The 15,494-nt window shown below is 61.8% G+C and overlaps 6 protein-coding genes across 6 annotated transcripts; 3 read left to right on the top strand and 3 right to left on the bottom strand.

Moving 5' to 3' along the window:
• Positions 1–32: 32 nt before the first annotated feature.
• Positions 33–1,750, bottom strand: EHS24_006868 (uncharacterized protein; the record flags this gene model as incomplete). Its single annotated transcript, XM_028622264.1, has 2 exons — positions 33–1,091; positions 1,238–1,750. 2 exons carry the CDS (start codon positions 1,748–1,750, stop codon positions 33–35), a joined length of 1,572 nt encoding a protein of 523 aa, XP_028477156.1.
• A 2,260-nt stretch (positions 1,751–4,010) lies between these two features.
• On the top strand, positions 4,011–4,914 carry EHS24_006867 (uncharacterized protein; the record flags this gene model as incomplete). Its single annotated transcript, XM_028622263.1, has 4 exons — positions 4,011–4,408; positions 4,465–4,608; positions 4,650–4,771; positions 4,859–4,914. 4 exons carry the CDS (start codon positions 4,011–4,013, stop codon positions 4,912–4,914), a joined length of 720 nt encoding a protein of 239 aa, XP_028477155.1.
• A 518-nt stretch (positions 4,915–5,432) lies between these two features.
• Positions 5,433–8,245, top strand: EHS24_006866 (uncharacterized protein; the record flags this gene model as incomplete). Its single annotated transcript, XM_028622262.1, has 2 exons — positions 5,433–7,640; positions 7,688–8,245. The coding sequence occupies 2 exons, from the start codon at positions 5,433–5,435 to the stop codon at positions 8,243–8,245; spliced, it is 2,766 nt and encodes a 921-aa protein (XP_028477154.1).
• Positions 8,246–8,660: 415 nt separating this feature from the next.
• On the bottom strand, positions 8,661–10,469 carry EHS24_006865 (uncharacterized protein; the record flags this gene model as incomplete). Its single annotated transcript, XM_028622261.1, has 5 exons — positions 8,661–8,758; positions 8,824–9,864; positions 9,915–10,181; positions 10,345–10,377; positions 10,427–10,469. The coding sequence occupies 5 exons, from the start codon at positions 10,467–10,469 to the stop codon at positions 8,661–8,663; spliced, it is 1,482 nt and encodes a 493-aa protein (XP_028477153.1).
• Positions 10,470–11,332: 863 nt separating this feature from the next.
• EHS24_006864 (uncharacterized protein) lies at positions 11,333–14,008 on the top strand (the record flags this gene model as incomplete). The annotated part of the gene is made up of 3 exons (XM_028622260.1): positions 11,333–11,362; positions 11,401–12,677; positions 12,715–14,008. The coding sequence occupies 3 exons, from the start codon at positions 11,333–11,335 to the stop codon at positions 14,006–14,008; spliced, it is 2,601 nt and encodes an 866-aa protein (XP_028477152.1).
• A 103-nt stretch (positions 14,009–14,111) lies between these two features.
• Positions 14,112–15,445, bottom strand: EHS24_006863 (uncharacterized protein; the record flags this gene model as incomplete). The annotated part of the gene is made up of 4 exons (XM_028622259.1): positions 14,112–14,581; positions 14,659–14,724; positions 14,974–15,111; positions 15,355–15,445. 4 exons carry the CDS (start codon positions 15,443–15,445, stop codon positions 14,112–14,114), a joined length of 765 nt encoding a protein of 254 aa, XP_028477151.1.
• Positions 15,446–15,494: the final 49 nt, after the last annotated feature.

Genomic DNA, 15,494 nt, shown 5'->3' with positions numbered 1-15,494 from the left:
GCATTACACGGGCATTACACAGTCTCGTCCATCTAGGCCACAACCTCCTCCTTGACCGTGACCTCGGCCTCGGTGTCAGCCTGGGCCGAAGCAGCGGCGTCTGCGGCCTGCTGGACAGCACGGCGCGCAAGGATCTCAACCACCGACGACCATGCACTGGCCAACTCGTCCCACATCTGGTCATCCTCCACACCGAGAGCGACCATGTTGGACCACACAGCGTGGAGGAAGTGGACGCGGCGCGAGAGGTCTGCGACGGAACGGGTCTCGAGAGCGGCCTCAATGTCAGCCGCGCTGGGCTGGAAGAAGGCGCCGCCAGCGATCGCCGTCGCGGGGTCGATCTGGAGTCCCAAGAGCTCGGCCTGCCACTTGATGCCGGGGAAGTGCAGGCGGGAGTGGATGAGCTTGAAGGTCTCGGGGCAAGGGATCTCGAGGCCGACCACGGGCAGGTGGCGGTACTTTCCAGTGTCGAGGGCGGCAAAGCGCGACGCGGTCGAGAGCGAGGAGAGGGAGGAAGTGGCGGAGGTGACTGAGCTAGTCGACGACGTGGCCGAGATGAGGGAGATGCGCGAGGCGCACGATGCCTCCTCCTGTGGATCCTGGATGACGACCTCGTCCTCGCTCTCAGACTCAGAGCACAGGCCGTCGATGTCCTCCTCGCTGATCTCGCTCAGGTCACTGCACTCGCTGAAGTCGCTGTCGCTTGCGCTGTCGTACTCGTTCGCGTCGACAGCCTGGGTGATGGGGAGGCGGGGGAAGTGGGCGCAGAAAGCAGAGTAGACGAGGTGGTTGATGGCGTAGAGCTGGAAGGGTGCGGTGTCGTCACCACGCTTGCGAATGGCGAGGCACATGTCGGGCTCAAAACCGTAGACAGCGTCGGCGACGGCCTCATTGGTGTCGCGACCCTCAACCACGGCGGGGACGCCCCAGGCAAACGACTTGCGGGGCCCGCCACCGGCAGCGCCGACAGTGATGCTGGGGAGGTTGTACACATCGGGAGAGTCGACGGAGGGGTAGGGACGGTACAAAGACGCAGCAATGTAGAGCTTGTGCATGGTGGGCCTGAGCGTGTGGCGAATGTATGCGGCAGGCTGAGAATGTTAGCTCGTGTGCGGTGGCGGGAGGTGATGGTGCCTCATTCCCACATCAACAACAAGAAGGGTAAACAAGGAATTAACCATCAAATGTTGCGTGGGGGTGGTGGGAGTGGTGGGGGGAGGCATCACAGGGCACTCACAACAAGCTCAGACGCAAGCTCCAAGTGGCCAATAGGCGGTGCGTCAGGACGCGACATCTTGAGCGGGACCTTGACGGTGACACGGCCGTCGGTGATGTTGAGGTTGGTGATGTCCAGGATGGCAGAGGGGGGCGGTGAAGCGGGGGGCTCGTCCTCGACATCCTCGACCATGTCCTCCGGGGCCAGCGCAGGTGGAGTGGTGGGGACGGGAGTGACACTCTTGCTCCTGGCCTGGTTCTTCTTAGTCTTGAGCTTGGAGCTGGCGGCTGCGACCTTGGCCTTGGCCTTGGACGAGGACTTGCGGCTCACGGTACGGGCGTAGGGCTTGCGGGTGTGGGGCTTGCCGATGCCCAGGCCGCCGAGAGCGGGGCGCGAGGGTGAGGAGACGGCAGTGGGGCCTGCTGGAGCGTTCTCCTTGTTGGAGTTGAGGCGGAGGGTGGTAGGGGGTACGGCGGGCACTGCGAGGTTAGTCACACGGCCGGGAAGAGCTGTGGCGAGGTGGCTGGGGGACATGGTTACTCACTGATGGATGTTGTTTGGGTAGACGATCGTCGTTGTTGTTGCCCGGGTTGGTGATGGCAGTGTGGTGGATACCTTGGTGTAGTGAAGAGGGGCGGGGGAAACAACAACAACGTCCACGAGCGTCTTGGCTTTTAACTTGCACGACATGCCTTCAGCCGCTTGTCAGAATGTTTGGTGCGTGCGTGTGCGTGTGCGGGGGGGGGGGGGGGGGGGGGGGGGGGGGGGGGGTGGGTGTGTGCTGTCAGTGGCTCGTCAGTTGAGAGTGTGGAGCGTGTGCAAGAGCGCGCAAGAACAGAGCACATCACAGTTTGATCAGCGCGTGCGAAGGGCGCGAAGAACGAGGGGTGAAGGATGGGTTAACGGATTTTCTGCCTTCAACGCCCACTCACTCCGGTCGCGTCAAGTCGCGTCGCGTCGCTGTTTGTCCCATCAAGTATGTATGATATACACCGGTTGTAAACACTCATCGCTCTCTGTTCATGTTCTCATGCTACCGCTTTGCCACCCAAAGATTGGGAAGGTAAAGAGAGCAGGCCAACGTGGGTGTTCGGCGTCCTTTGGCCTGATGGCCCCGGCAAACATGTATATCCGTGTGCCGTCTGTGCCCCATCACCCCCACAGCCTTCTCGCGGCCCATGGGCCCATCAGTGGTCCTTGCTGTCAGCCATCACTCAACGCGCGCTGTCGGTCGCGCCCCCACGCCTACACCCAAAAAAGGTGTGCATAGGACAGGCATGCAAAGTGCCAACCGGGAAATGTTGCCGGTGTTGCTGGGATCGCCGTGCAGTGATGTGGCACAACACACTCTCACCAACTCATCCCTTTTGCCCTCCTCGCTTCGCAAAAAAAAATATCCCTCTATGCAGTGCACTTGGCAAGGGATCTCACCTGCGCTACCATCAAAACCCCTGCAAGGACCACTCCAGAACTCCAGTGGCCCGTCAGTGGATCAGTGGATCACAGCGGGAGCGACGTGTGGAGCGGGAGTGGGCGATGGTTTTGATCTTATTTTCGGTGACTTTCGCACACCTGTTGAACCCCATCGGACACCATGTGGTTGCGTCTCCACAGTCCACGGACCCGCTGTACCGCTGTAGTACACAGTCGAGAAGGTTTCGGACCCTTTACGTACACACGAGCGCTTGCAGCAGGGAAAGCAGCCTCCGGTACAGTCAGACAGACACAACCGGGGGGGAAACCCCCAGTCGAACAAAAGTCAAGGATCAACGAGCGGTGCACTAGACTTCATGACCGTCATTTTCAGCGCAACGCTAAATTCTTCTGGATTCTGGAATCGCAAAAGCAAACACGTCGTCCTTGGAACCGAACACGCTCTCTGGGCAATTGTGCCCTTTCCACCCAGGACACCAACACGTGTGGCTTGGAGCAAACGTACGCAGCCGTCCCCAAGGTTTGACGGACAGATCCAGGAAACTGGATGAGCAGAGAGCTCCGGGCCAAAGGAGCGGCGGCGAGAGAGCATCGTTTTTGGGGAAAATAATAAAAACTAACCAACGGTAGCGCAATTGTCACAATTGAGCTGTCTCAACCCCAAAGTTACCCGGTAAAGACTCACCCATAGACCTCCCGCGGGCCGAGCCATGGCATGTGTATCCTGGATGGAGCCAGACGATCAGACGATCAATCATCAATGTCCGCTAGGTAGTTGCGGCAAACAACCTGGAACTGGTAGACAGTGCGTATCCGAGTCCTATCCGGTCGTCGCGACGAACGCGTCGTCGGCCTCCCCGGCAATAGCAGTTAACACGAGGTTGTTTACAACCATTGTACGCAAGCTGACGCGCTTCGGAGAAGGCATGAAGACGGGTATTTGCCAGCTGTGGCGTGTATAGCGGACAAAGGTGGCACTTGGTAGTGGTCTGTTCGCCGGCTGGTCGCCGGTTGGGTGTGCCGGCGTACCGAGGTGCCCACTCCTCGCGCTGCTCGCCGTCACCGAGAGCAATGTCATTGGGATACAGTGCCATGGACGCCGTGGACGGCCACTGCTCAGGGCTCGACCATGGGAATGGACGGTGGACAATCGGGTTCAAGCACTCGGAAAAACCATGCGGGAGCCACAACGGCAGATTAGTTGCCGTCTAGATTTTTTGAGGTCGTATGGACGAAGGTTGAGAGCTGTGGCAGATGGCCGAGAGCTGTGGCACCATGCTGTCAATATCCCTCGCATAGCAGACGATATAACCATTCGCTGACGACTGGGTTTGTCCATAGCACCCCCACACTGTCAGCAATGAAGCTCTGCCTCGGCATCCTTGTGCCCCTGGGCCTAGCTTTGCTCGTCACTCCAGTGGCTTCGCGAGCCATCAAACTCTTCGACCTTGGCGACGACGACGGTACCCCTACTCGCGTCCAGATGGAAATGGATAGGGATGTCCTCGACAACGTTGACTTTTGGGACACAGCAGCCACCAGTGCCACTCCAATCGCTGCAGAAGTCGACCTCCTGAAGACTCACGGCCCGTACGACGGCTATGGCGGATTCAACGCCCAGGCGCTTCAGTCAGGTCTTGCCCTCCCCATGCCTCGCAGCGTGGTCAGGTGTCCCCCTGGCGGGTGCAACGAGACGTTCTGGGCCGAGAGGAACAACAAGAGGCAGACGTTGCCGTCGCCACTTCCTACCACACTGCCGTACGTTCTCTAGGTGGATCTCTCACCTTTGTGCTGGTTACTGATCCTACCCAAAGGGCTCTTTCACGGGATTTCCAAGTCACATGCGCACCTCCATCCTGGTCATTCACTGGCAACCCTACGACGTCTAAACTGTCTGCGACGTGTTACAACCAGCAGGGCCAGTTGATACGCTCCAGTGTACTGATCGACAACTGCATGTAAGTGACACCAGCCTCGTTGGCAGTACTGACGCGAACAGCGGCAACAACTATGGCAAAATGGAATGCTACCTCCCGCTCAATCTCTTCTGGGCCACGACTTGCAACAGCTGTTCAGTGTCGTCCAGCTGGATCATGACATGCCTTTGTAACAATGGCGATGGTAGGTATATAAGGACCACGACAGATGTCTGTGAGTAGAGGGACCCGACGCAAGTGAGGGAGGGAGATGACGCTAACCGGGTTCTAGCAAAGTGCTTTGGCAACAACAACGGCCAGCTGTATTGCAACAACCATCCGCCATGAGCCCCTGTTCGGACCTTTAGTCTCAACGCAAACAAGGACCTTCCCCAGAGCATACATATAATTCTGCACACAGACGGTGGCGATGCAAGAGATGCCGCGTGTCTGAACACTGTGCACTGTCGAGATCATAGATGATGCATGGGGTGTGTGTGTGTATGGTGAGGTGCTCGCGCCCGCGTGGCCTGTGTCGCTTGACGGCCTGCGTGGTCTGTGGCCGGTGCGACCCCGCCGGGAGTGGACGTTGTTGCGTGTGCCACCACACACGCAGTTCTCATCATCACTGATCGTCATCCTCGCCGTCACTGCGTGGTTCTCACTCGTTGCCCATGTATATACCATATGGAGGATGCATGTGCCCCTCTGCTGCATGCATTGCTCACCTTCTTCTGCACTCACTCACCGCCCCGGCTGACACTAGCACCTCAAAAGGCCCACAACCCCGCACGCCGCCGCTGACGCCGCCGCGCACGGACATCACCTCGCTGTCGTCCCACCCCAGACCCCCCACGTACAGTACAATGCAGCGCTCATCTAAAGGCAACAACCTTCATCATCACCACCGGCTCTCTCTCCCACTCTTCCACACTCCCGACCACTGGTTCCACCACAACAATCACCACGCCGCCGACGGTTGGGGCGTCTCGGTCGACCACGTTGACAGCCCGCCGCACCTGTTCCTTCCCCCGCGTCCGCCAGTTAACAGTTCGGGGACCGCAACTGCGGGGATGGACCACCGCGATCGCGACGTCAACGGCAACGTGGTCCATGGGGACACGCTGCTCAATGTCCCAGTCGCCGACGTCGTCGCGCGTCTAGGCGTCAACGTCACTGTCGCACACCAGCCTCACCATGGTTCTGGCCTGTCTCCCCCGCCCAGCAAGCAGTCATCTACAGATACGAGTACTACGTCGCCCACGAGTCCTACAGGGGTCATTGCGGGGCTCGGTGCTGGTGGTGGCCGAGCACGTACACGGCCTCCGAGCCCTGCCCAGGACCGAACGCCGCGCGCACGGTCTCTCTATGACCAGCTTCCCGACGACGAGGAAAAGCCCGGCCGCGACGAGCAGGACAAGATAGAAAAGAGGAAGCGCAAGAGTAGGCGCAGCTCGCGACTCGACTTTGACAGACGGAGCACGTACACGACCTACAGCATCAAGGATGACAGGGAGGACGCACCGCTCGTGGAGCGTGAGCGCGACAAGGACATGCTGGGTGGGGAGCGGAGGGAGAGGAACAAGGACCGAGACAAGGAGAAGCGCGCGTCCTGGCACTCGTTGACCACCTGGCTGCCGCCCAACAAGCGCAAGAGTCTGAGCATTGGTGTTGGTGCGGCGGGCACTGGTGGGCCTGGACCTGCGAGTACTGGTGCCGACAGCCCGAAAACCAGCCCCACGACGACCACGCAGATCGTGCCAGATGCACCGCGGACAGCATCCCCGACCAACATCCCCACTCCTCCTCCTGGGCTTGCAGTGTTTGATCAACAGAACCAGCACCAACAACCGCAGAAGCCTTCGCCTGTCGCGCGCATGCGACCGCCTCTGCCCAATTTCACCGACCCGGCGCCTCCCTCGGCAAACCCGACTCCCCATCCTTCGCTGGACGTCCACACTGAACCGCAGCCGCTGCATGTGTACCCGCCCAGCGCCAGCTCGCATGTCCCGTTATCAGACACTCTTCTTCCCGCGGGGCAGCAGACGCCGGCGACGACGACGACGGCGGTCGTCGCTAGCCAGGTCTCGGGTAGCCTGCTCGAATCGCCGGCGCCGCCACCTGCACCTGGAATCGTGCCACCGGCATTCACCCTTGGTGGAGGTGCGGGATGGCTCCGACAAGCGCAAATAGTTCTCTCCGACTGGTCTGGGTCACTCTTGCACAAACCGCCAGCAACAATAACAACACCACCGCATCCACCCGACCCACTACCCCCAGCACCAGCCACCACACCTTCACCAGGCGCGACGACTGCAGGAGACGCAGACGCATCGCGGCCCGTCTCGCCCTCGCCCGTCTCGCCCGTCTCGCCCTCAGCCATGTCGTCTGCTTCTCGTCCCGTCCTGGCTCGCGGCCAGGCTGTTGGGTCTGCGTCTCCGGCCCCACCGAGCATGCACGACGCACTCGTATCTACACTCACACGGCCCCTACCCCCCAGCCATCCACCCACTCCGCCGCCCTTGTCTCGCAGCGCATCGTCTCCCGGGCCGAGCGCCATGACCGGTGGCGGTACCGGTGCTACCGGTGCGGCCCCGCAGCGCTCGGCGACCCACGGCGGTGACAACGAGAAAGGCGTCGCGGTAGAGAAGCTGCTCGCTGGCGCTCTCGAGGCCGATGGCGAGCGCGTGACCCGCGCACTGAGGGACCAGATCGAGGCCGTCCTCGCTGCGCAGGACGCTATCGGTCGCGCGCATTTGAGTCTGGAGGGTGTGGGAGCGCCGCCGGTGGAAGAGCTGGACAGCCCTCCAGACAACGAGAAGACGCCGGCGGCAGTGGAGGACAAGGCCGAGGTCACGCATACCGAGGACATTGCCAAGCCGGCGGCAGCGGCGGCGGCGGCGACAGAGGCGCCGAGCGACAAGGACACGGCCGTGCCGCCCCCCAAGACCAAGGAGGCGGCAAAGGATCCCAAGGAGGTGGAGCGCGCCGAGGCGCGCCAGAAGGCAAGGGAGAAGAAGGCCGCCGCGGAGCTGAACCGGCGCGCCGCTGGCGTCGAGGACATTATGGCAAAAGTGAGTTCACTCCGCGTCGCACGCACTTGAACTGACACCGTCCGCAGCTATCCACCCTCGCCGCCTCTCTCAAGTCGTACCACGCCCTCGGCACGCCGTCGTTGTCGTTTGCGCCGAACGCAAACGCTTCGCAGGCCCCCACCCCGATCGCATCCACGCGCAGCCCGCCCAGCCTCGCACACCACGCACCGGCGCGCTCCCTCTCGTCGCGCCACCCGGTCGTCACCATCGCCCACCCGTCCGCGGCGGGGCTGGCCCCCAACCATCGCCGCCTCGAGGGAGGCGAGCCCGTGACGCACTCGCCCATGGTATCGAGTCCGCTGGCCATGACGCCCGGCTCGAGGACGCGCGCAGGTGCCGGTGTTGGTATCCACGGCCACGGAGGTGGCGCTGGCAATGGCACCGGCACTGGCATGGGCAACCCCGGAGCAAGCCACACGCAGGACAAAGCAGCCCACCTGGGAGCGGCCCGGCGACCACAGCTGTGGCTGCAGCGCAGTGGGAGCGCCGGTGCCGGCGTCCCAATTCATCCACACATCGGCAACATTGCGGGCGAGCCGATGACGATGAGTCCAAGTGAATTGGGACACCATCGCCCATGGTAGAGGAGATGGAGAGGGGGAGGAGGATACACGTTGTTTTCATGATTCCATTGTTGTATGCATAGCCCTAATGAACTGCGACTTGCGGGTGGCAGACAGTGGAGTGCACACTGCAGCACGCTGCGTTGCGATGGGTTTCTCTCACTCTTAATCCCCTGCACTCATCTCATACACTCACTGAAACACAACCGCACTTTGCGCGCGCAGGGTGCGGCGGCCGCCGTCAACGTAAAGACAATTAGAATGCTCATGATGCTATCCATAAAAAGGGCCCACTTGCTAATGAACGATGCGACTGTACAACGCTGTGTACTGTGAGGTGCAACTATGAAAAATGGGTACTCTACAACTCAGTGATTACCTGGCCCCCACCTGCGGGCCTGCGTCCGTCGGTTGACAGCCTCTGGCCGCGCGTACCTCAGACGCGGTAGATGCGAATAAGACGCTGCGGCGTGACGATGCGCGTCCTGCACAGCGGGCATTCCCGGCTCGTGGCCATGATGAGGTCGGAGCAGTCTGCGAGAAACACGTGTTAGCACCCACTCTACTGTACTACTGTCCCGAGGCCGCCAATTACTCACGCTGACACATTGCCAGGTGGCCACAGTCGACTACGGCCAGCGTGGCCTCTTCGTCCTGGCACACGACGCAGAGCCCGCGGTCCATGTCTGGCTGTGGGCCAGTGGGCGGCGGACGCTCGGCCGCTGGCAGCGGGGAGGGAGGCTGCGGCGAGGGGTTCGTCGGTGTTCCATCTCCACCGAGGCCATCAGATGGCGTCCCAGGCGTTCCAGAAGCTCCAGCAGCTCCGTCTCCGCTCCCATTCCCGTTCCCACTCGCCTCGGCCTCTGCAGCCCTCGCTGCTGCCAGCTCTTTTGCCTTCTTGGCCTCGGCAGCCAGCCTGGCTTCCTCGGCCTCTCGCTCCTCAGTCACCCTCTGCCTCTCCAGCCGCTTTCGTTCATCGACCACAAGCTCGTTGACGCGCGAAATCAGCTCTTCCTTTTCGAGCACTTGTTTGAAATCGACCTGAACGTGGTTCTGGAACAGGATTGCTTTGAGTGTGCCAATGGACAGAGACGCGAGGTACGAGTTGGGAAGGGCGACGAGGGAGTGGATCGTGGGGACGGGCGGGGGAGGGGCGCGGGGCGCAGGTTTCGGGGCTGGAGCTGGAGTCGCTCGGCTACCAGTGGCGGGTGGTGGACGGGTCTGTTGGGCCTGCGGACGGGTCTGTTGAGCCTGTGGACGAGCCTGGGCTGGTGGAGGGGGACGGTTCTGTTGCTGCGACTGCGGCTGTTGGCCACGCTGGGCATAGGTCGGTGGTGGAGGTCGACGACCGTTGGCATTCTGCTGCTGCTGCTGTGGAGGGGGGCGCTGTCGCTGCTGCTGCTGCTGGCTGTGGCCTGGTGGGGGCACTGGCTGGCCAAGCTTCGGCACTGAACGACGGCGATAGAAGCTTTCGTGCTCGGGCGCGAGACAACCAGTGTTGGGATTGCGCGCGCGGAACGCAGCCTGCACCACGTCCTCCTTTTCTTTCAGGGCGACAGTCTTGATGTCGTATGCGGTCAAGTACTCCTTTAGGCGCTTGATCGGGAGTGAGCGGAGCATGTCCAGCGGCGCAGCAGTCACTGTAAGGTGCGTAAGCAACGGACCCATGAAATGCAGACACCACACCCACCTTGCAGCATTGCCAGACAGTGGAAGCACACGGGCTCGACATCGTAACCCGGCGCAGCAGCAGTCTCACTGGGGCCCATGAACGCGTCTCGGATTTCAGAAAACACCCCGTCCGCTCCACCTCGGGGACGTTGTGAAGCCCCGTTTCGGCGCGGCATGAGCGCCTGTCCGTCGTCGATGCACGTCGAGCAGTACTCGTAACCGCAATGGCCACAGTTCTTGCCTCGCCGCCAGAGAGGGTTAAAGTCGCGTCCACATTGACGACATGCTGCGGGGTGTGTCAGCTACAGATCAGGGGTTACCGTCCGTCGGTGATGACCAAGGCGGCTGGATCAGGTTAAAGAGGGGGCGCCGAAACCTGCCAAGGCCCGTGGTCGGTGGCGGTGCCCCCCAACGATGGAGGCTGCAGTGACGAGCTGGGTGTGACTTACCTGATGACTCGACGACGGGAGGTGGGCCAGAGACTTGTCGGTTAGTTGGGTATGGCCAAGAAACTACGGGCTACTAGCTTACGGATAGGGATACCGCGCGGCGGTTGGGTTGCGCCAGAGCTCATGGCGGAGACGGTGGAGGTGGACGTAAGCGCCTGTTGCTGACCGATGGGAATGGACAGCCGACGTGGGATCTGCGAGGGGAGAGGAGCGAGATGCAGTAGGCTTGGGTGTGGCCTCGACGCTGGTGTGTGACAGAGGTGGGCGCGTCGACGGCCGATTGTGTTGGATCAGAGCTAGACGGTTGAGTGGAAAGAAACAAGATCAAGTATCTTCTGGAAGTTGTCGCGCCCGTCGGTCATGTCGGCCAAGTACGATGACGCCACCAGCGGCCAGCGGCCGGCGTGTCCGTCCATGGAATGCCCCAGGCGTCACCCAGACCGCTGCCTGGTGGTTCAGTCACGTTGGGACTGGCCAAACTCCAAAGCGAATTGAGTTTAAGTTTAGCCGTTCTACCGAAATATTAAGATGGCCCGTTAGTACAGAGGTTATAATTCCCTGGAAGGTTCCAACCACGTATATTACCACAACGGCCGGGGTTCGAATCCAGGAAGGGACAAAATGTGAATCACGTATATTACCGATAAGTGCCGGGGTTCACAGTCCAAAAAACACTGGCCGGTGTGAAATGAGGGAAAGTGGGCCATCTTACGCGACTATCTTTTATTATATTTATTCTATTAGTGATTTTTACACAGTATGGAAAGTGTTAGTTACTGTGCACAGTTAGCAAAAACAAACGGAACCAAATATTACGTAACGACTATCGCGTGGTTGTCGCGTGTCCCATGCCTGCTGGTGCCTGGCTGCTGGACGCGGTGAGCAGTGACGTTGCTGGCCACTTGGGACGGACTGGTTGTTAACAACCTCTCGTTCCAAGTCTCTTATTTACTCATCCAACACTCGCTCGCTCGACGCCGCCGCCGCCATGACAAGCGACTCGCCACCCATGTGGGAGGTATGTCATCGACCACCGGTGCACGCTGACCTGCCCAGCCGCGTATCAGGCATATAACTGGCGTCGGCATTCACGAGCTCGTGCCCCCGGCCCCGCCTCCAGCTCGCGGTGGTGGGAGCTTTCCCTTTGGTCCTCCCCCCGGCGGCTCACCACGAGCACGGAGATCGAGCCATGCTGGCCACGACGTGCCACCGTTGCATGGCCGAGCACGGGCTCCCACTCTTGCCGGCGAGGGCAGGGACGGACATATCCACCATCCGCCTGCTGCGCCGCCTCCAACGACCGTCCCGCCTGTGATGGAGGAACGGGCGCTGGCAAGGTGTTTTATCGCGCTGGTGCTTCCTGGTGAAAAGCACAAGAAGGACGAGGCCGATGCTCGTCGCGCAGCCTCCCCGGTGACAGAGGGGACAGAGTCGCCGCCAGCGTCGCCAACACCGAGTTCGGCGTCGGCGTCCCGGCGACGAACACGGATGCAGCCGGACGCTCCCAAACCCGGCCGTACACGTACGACATCCCTCCCTCCCAAACCGGCACAACCGGCACCTCGCCCTGTGCGTAAGGCCAGCGTATCGAGCGTCGCGTCCGCCCCCGCTCCGTCCCCTGTACCGTCCTCGCCGTCCCCGGGAGCGAGCTCGCCGGCCCCGCGACGCCCGAAGCAGAATGGAACCAGTCCCATTGCGTCCACAGCATCACCCAAGACCACGCCGCTCAAGGTATCCCCGGCCACGGCGGCCGCCAAAGTGGCTCGACCATCGCCCGTCAAGCTCTCGCCAGCCAAGGTCGCCCCGGCCAAAGTGTCCGCAACGACAGCGTCTCCCAAGCGGCCCGCACCTGTCGTTCGTCGCTCCACCACGCTGGGCTTTCCCGCTCGCCCAGGCGACAGACGTGCACCACCGCCACCACCCCCGCCTGTCCCCTTCTTCCTTTCTGCGATTCACCCTCCGAGCACTCACCCGCGGTGGGCCCATCTCGAGACTGGCGACTTTGCCCCCTGGCTCGGCCTCAATGAGGCTGCTGGCACGCAGGTCGAGGTCCAGGTCTGGCTCGAAGAAGGTAAAGGGGAGAGTGCCAAGTGGCGCCAGCTGCCTGGTGTTGGCGGCGTGATGGATCTCACACGTCTGGTACCTTGTCGGCCTGGACAGGTGCTGGAACCAAACACCGTCCAGTGGACGTTTAGCGCTTATCCCAAGTCGGTGTTCTACCTGCCGGCCGCGGATGCCCCGCCCCTGGAACGCGATGTTGAGCGTGGCGTGGTGGAACGCAGTCTCCGAGAGACAAGGATGAAGCATGGCCCAAGTGTCGGAGCTCTCCACCAGTGGGTTCTGACGTCGCATGTGGTCGCTAACCCTCAGACTCGTCAACATTCAATCCGTGATTGCCGACACGCAGCGCAGCATCGATGACCTTCAACGGCGTATAGACTCTCTTATCACAGGGGATGTCGACCGGTCGACGCTCAAGCGCGACGTATCTGAACGCGGCCTCAAGGTCCGCTGGGTCCGCGACCGTGTCTCCGAGGTAGAACGTACCATCGAGGAAGCCCGGGCGCGTATCACACTCCACCGTGGCCGGGTGTCGGCCCGACGCGCACTGCTAGCGGCTGCCGTCGAGCACGAGGAGACCACCAAGTCGGAGGCATGCGACCTCGCACGCCAGATTGCCGACACTGAGGACCAACGGAGCGCTCTGCTGCCGCAAATATACAGTCTTCGCGCCCACCACGCGCAAACACTTGACAGTCTGTTCCCCATCGAACCCCTCCATCCCCTTACACTTCTATACTCCATCGTGGGTGTCCCCCTCCCGATTCCTTTGGGACCCAAGGACCCCGCCCCGCCCCTCACTCTCGCCCCGGCACTCATCCCCGACGGCTGTCCCCGGGTCGACGAACGCACAACTTCAGCAGCACTGGGTTACGCGGCGCTTGTTGTCCACCTGATATCACTTCTCGGCGGCGCTGCCGCCGGCCTCGCTTACCCGGTAACCTACGCCGGCTCGCGCAGCCATGTCCGCGACGTCGTCTCGGTCATGAACGGACCTCGCTCGTTTCCGCTGTACGGTAAAGGCGTCGAGCGTTATCGGTACGAATACGCCGTGTTCCTGCTCAACAAGGACATTGAGCTGCTCATGCACGAGTCGGATATCCGCATGCTGGACCTGCGGCACACGCTTCCCAACCTCAAGAACCTGCTCTTGACACTGTCGTCGCCTGAACCGCCCCCATCTGGCCCCGTCTCGGGCCCCGGATGGGCCAGTGGCGCGGCGTCGCGCGCGAGCTCGCGCCAGCCGTCTTCGGCGTGGAGTCTGCCCAGTCGCCATCTGCGGAGCGTGAGCGCTACGTCGTTTAACTTCCTCGTGCCGGCCCCGGCTACGGGGTCGATCGGGACGTCGCTGGCCAGTGCGGGCCCGACGAGCGACGAGAGCGGGAGTGTCAGCGCCAACGCTAGTGCGGTCGTTGGACAAGGTGGGCCGTCGACCCCGTCACGTTCCGAGTCGCCACAGCCGCTATGGGCAAGCCCGCAGCGGTCGCGGCTGCACAAGTCGCACACGGCCTCGAGCTCTGGAACCCCCGACGACCGGGAATGCGACGACTCGGATTCGGAGGGCACCCAGACGGAGGGCTATGTCGTGGGCAAGAACGCATGAGGGGTTAATACAATGCATCTTCTTCAGAGCTTCTGTCGCTACATGTCTGGAGACGCCCGACCGGCTCGTCCTGGACCCAACTAAAACCCGTATTTCCTAGATCCTAGACCTCACGCCGGGGCACACCGGGACGCATGAATGTATCGCGCATCTCGGGTTCCTCCTCAACCTCGCCCGCCAGTCCGCGTCCCTTTGTCCATCGACTGCGCTCTGCGCTCCCTGTGCCCAAGTTCCGGAGCTCGGCAGCGATACGCCGCTGTTCGCGCGCCTTGGCCACGTCCTCTGGTGGTGGCCGGCCATCGCCCGCCGCCGCCGCTGCAGCGTCGTTCACAGCAAGGCCGCCGGTACCGACGAAATGCGGCACGGGGTCAGAGTCGGGGACGACGGCGTGCACGGCACCGCGGTGGTCCACCTCCATCACCTCTGTCTGATCGCCGGTCGCAAAGTCTGGCAGGAAGGTGCCGCCCATGGGCGCGCGGGTGAGGCGGTGTTCCGCCATGACGCTGGCCTGTTCGCCGAGCGCGGCGCGGATGCGGTGGCGCGTCCAGGCAAAGGAGAACATGGTTGACGAGACTGGGAACGGGTCAGTGGTCAGCTGTATCTCTGCTGTTGGTGGTGTGGTGCCGCGCAGCAGTGGTGGTGGGACTCACGGAGGAACGTGAGCGTGAGCGTGTTGGGGGTGATGCGCGGGTGCTTGACGGTGCTTGCGAGGCCGGCTGGCTGTTAGCGATGTACAATCTCGAGAGGCCAGGCCTTTTCTGATCGCGCACTGGCGTACGGCGCAGTGGGCACTGGGCACATCACAGATCACAGATGCAAACATGGCCCATCTCTTCCCCTCGTGAGCGCGACATTCTTGGTCGCGACAATCCCCCTTCACTTCGTGACCGTTCGTGCCCACAATACGCCCCGCTCTGAGCGCGCGTTGCCCGCCGGGCCAGCTCCGCCAGCTCCACTCCACTCACTCAACAAGCCGCCAAACACCATGCCTCCATACATGCCCTCCTGCGTCGCGGCGCCGTTGAGTTTCTTCAGGTCATCCTTGTCCTTGAGAGGGAGCGGTTTGGGACCGGGGTCCGACGGACCGGCCGCGTCTTTGAGTGCTGAAGAGTCAGCTCTGTCGAGCTGTGTCGTGTCAAACTGGCATGGGCCTTTGTAACGGTGAACTGAAGCCATCATGCAGCGCCCGACAGCTCCACAGGTCGTGACAGCACAGCGTTGCTGCTCACGGACAGATGAACGGTGGCGGGGTGGGGTAAGGCGCAATGCAATGCAAGCAAAGTCACCTCACGCTGTGACTTGGCCAAAGAGGTGCAATGGCCAACAGGGGCGCGGCATGCACTCACTGTCGGATGTTGCGACGGCGCGCTTGTCGAGAGCATCTGCTGCGTCCTTGAGGTCTGTAGTGTCGCCTTGGGAGAGGGAGGTGAGGGGCATGGTTGGTGTTGAAGGATGGTGTGCAGATGGGAAAGATTGGGTTGGTGAC

This window comes from Apiotrichum porosum (assembly GCF_003942205.1).
Source record: "Apiotrichum porosum strain DSM 27194 chromosome Unknown scaffold_4, whole genome shotgun sequence".
Classification (NCBI taxonomy): domain Eukaryota; kingdom Fungi; phylum Basidiomycota; class Tremellomycetes; order Trichosporonales; family Trichosporonaceae; genus Apiotrichum; species Apiotrichum porosum.
Note: the sequence above shows the minus strand (reverse complement) of the source record. Positions and strands in the feature narration are given on the sequence as shown.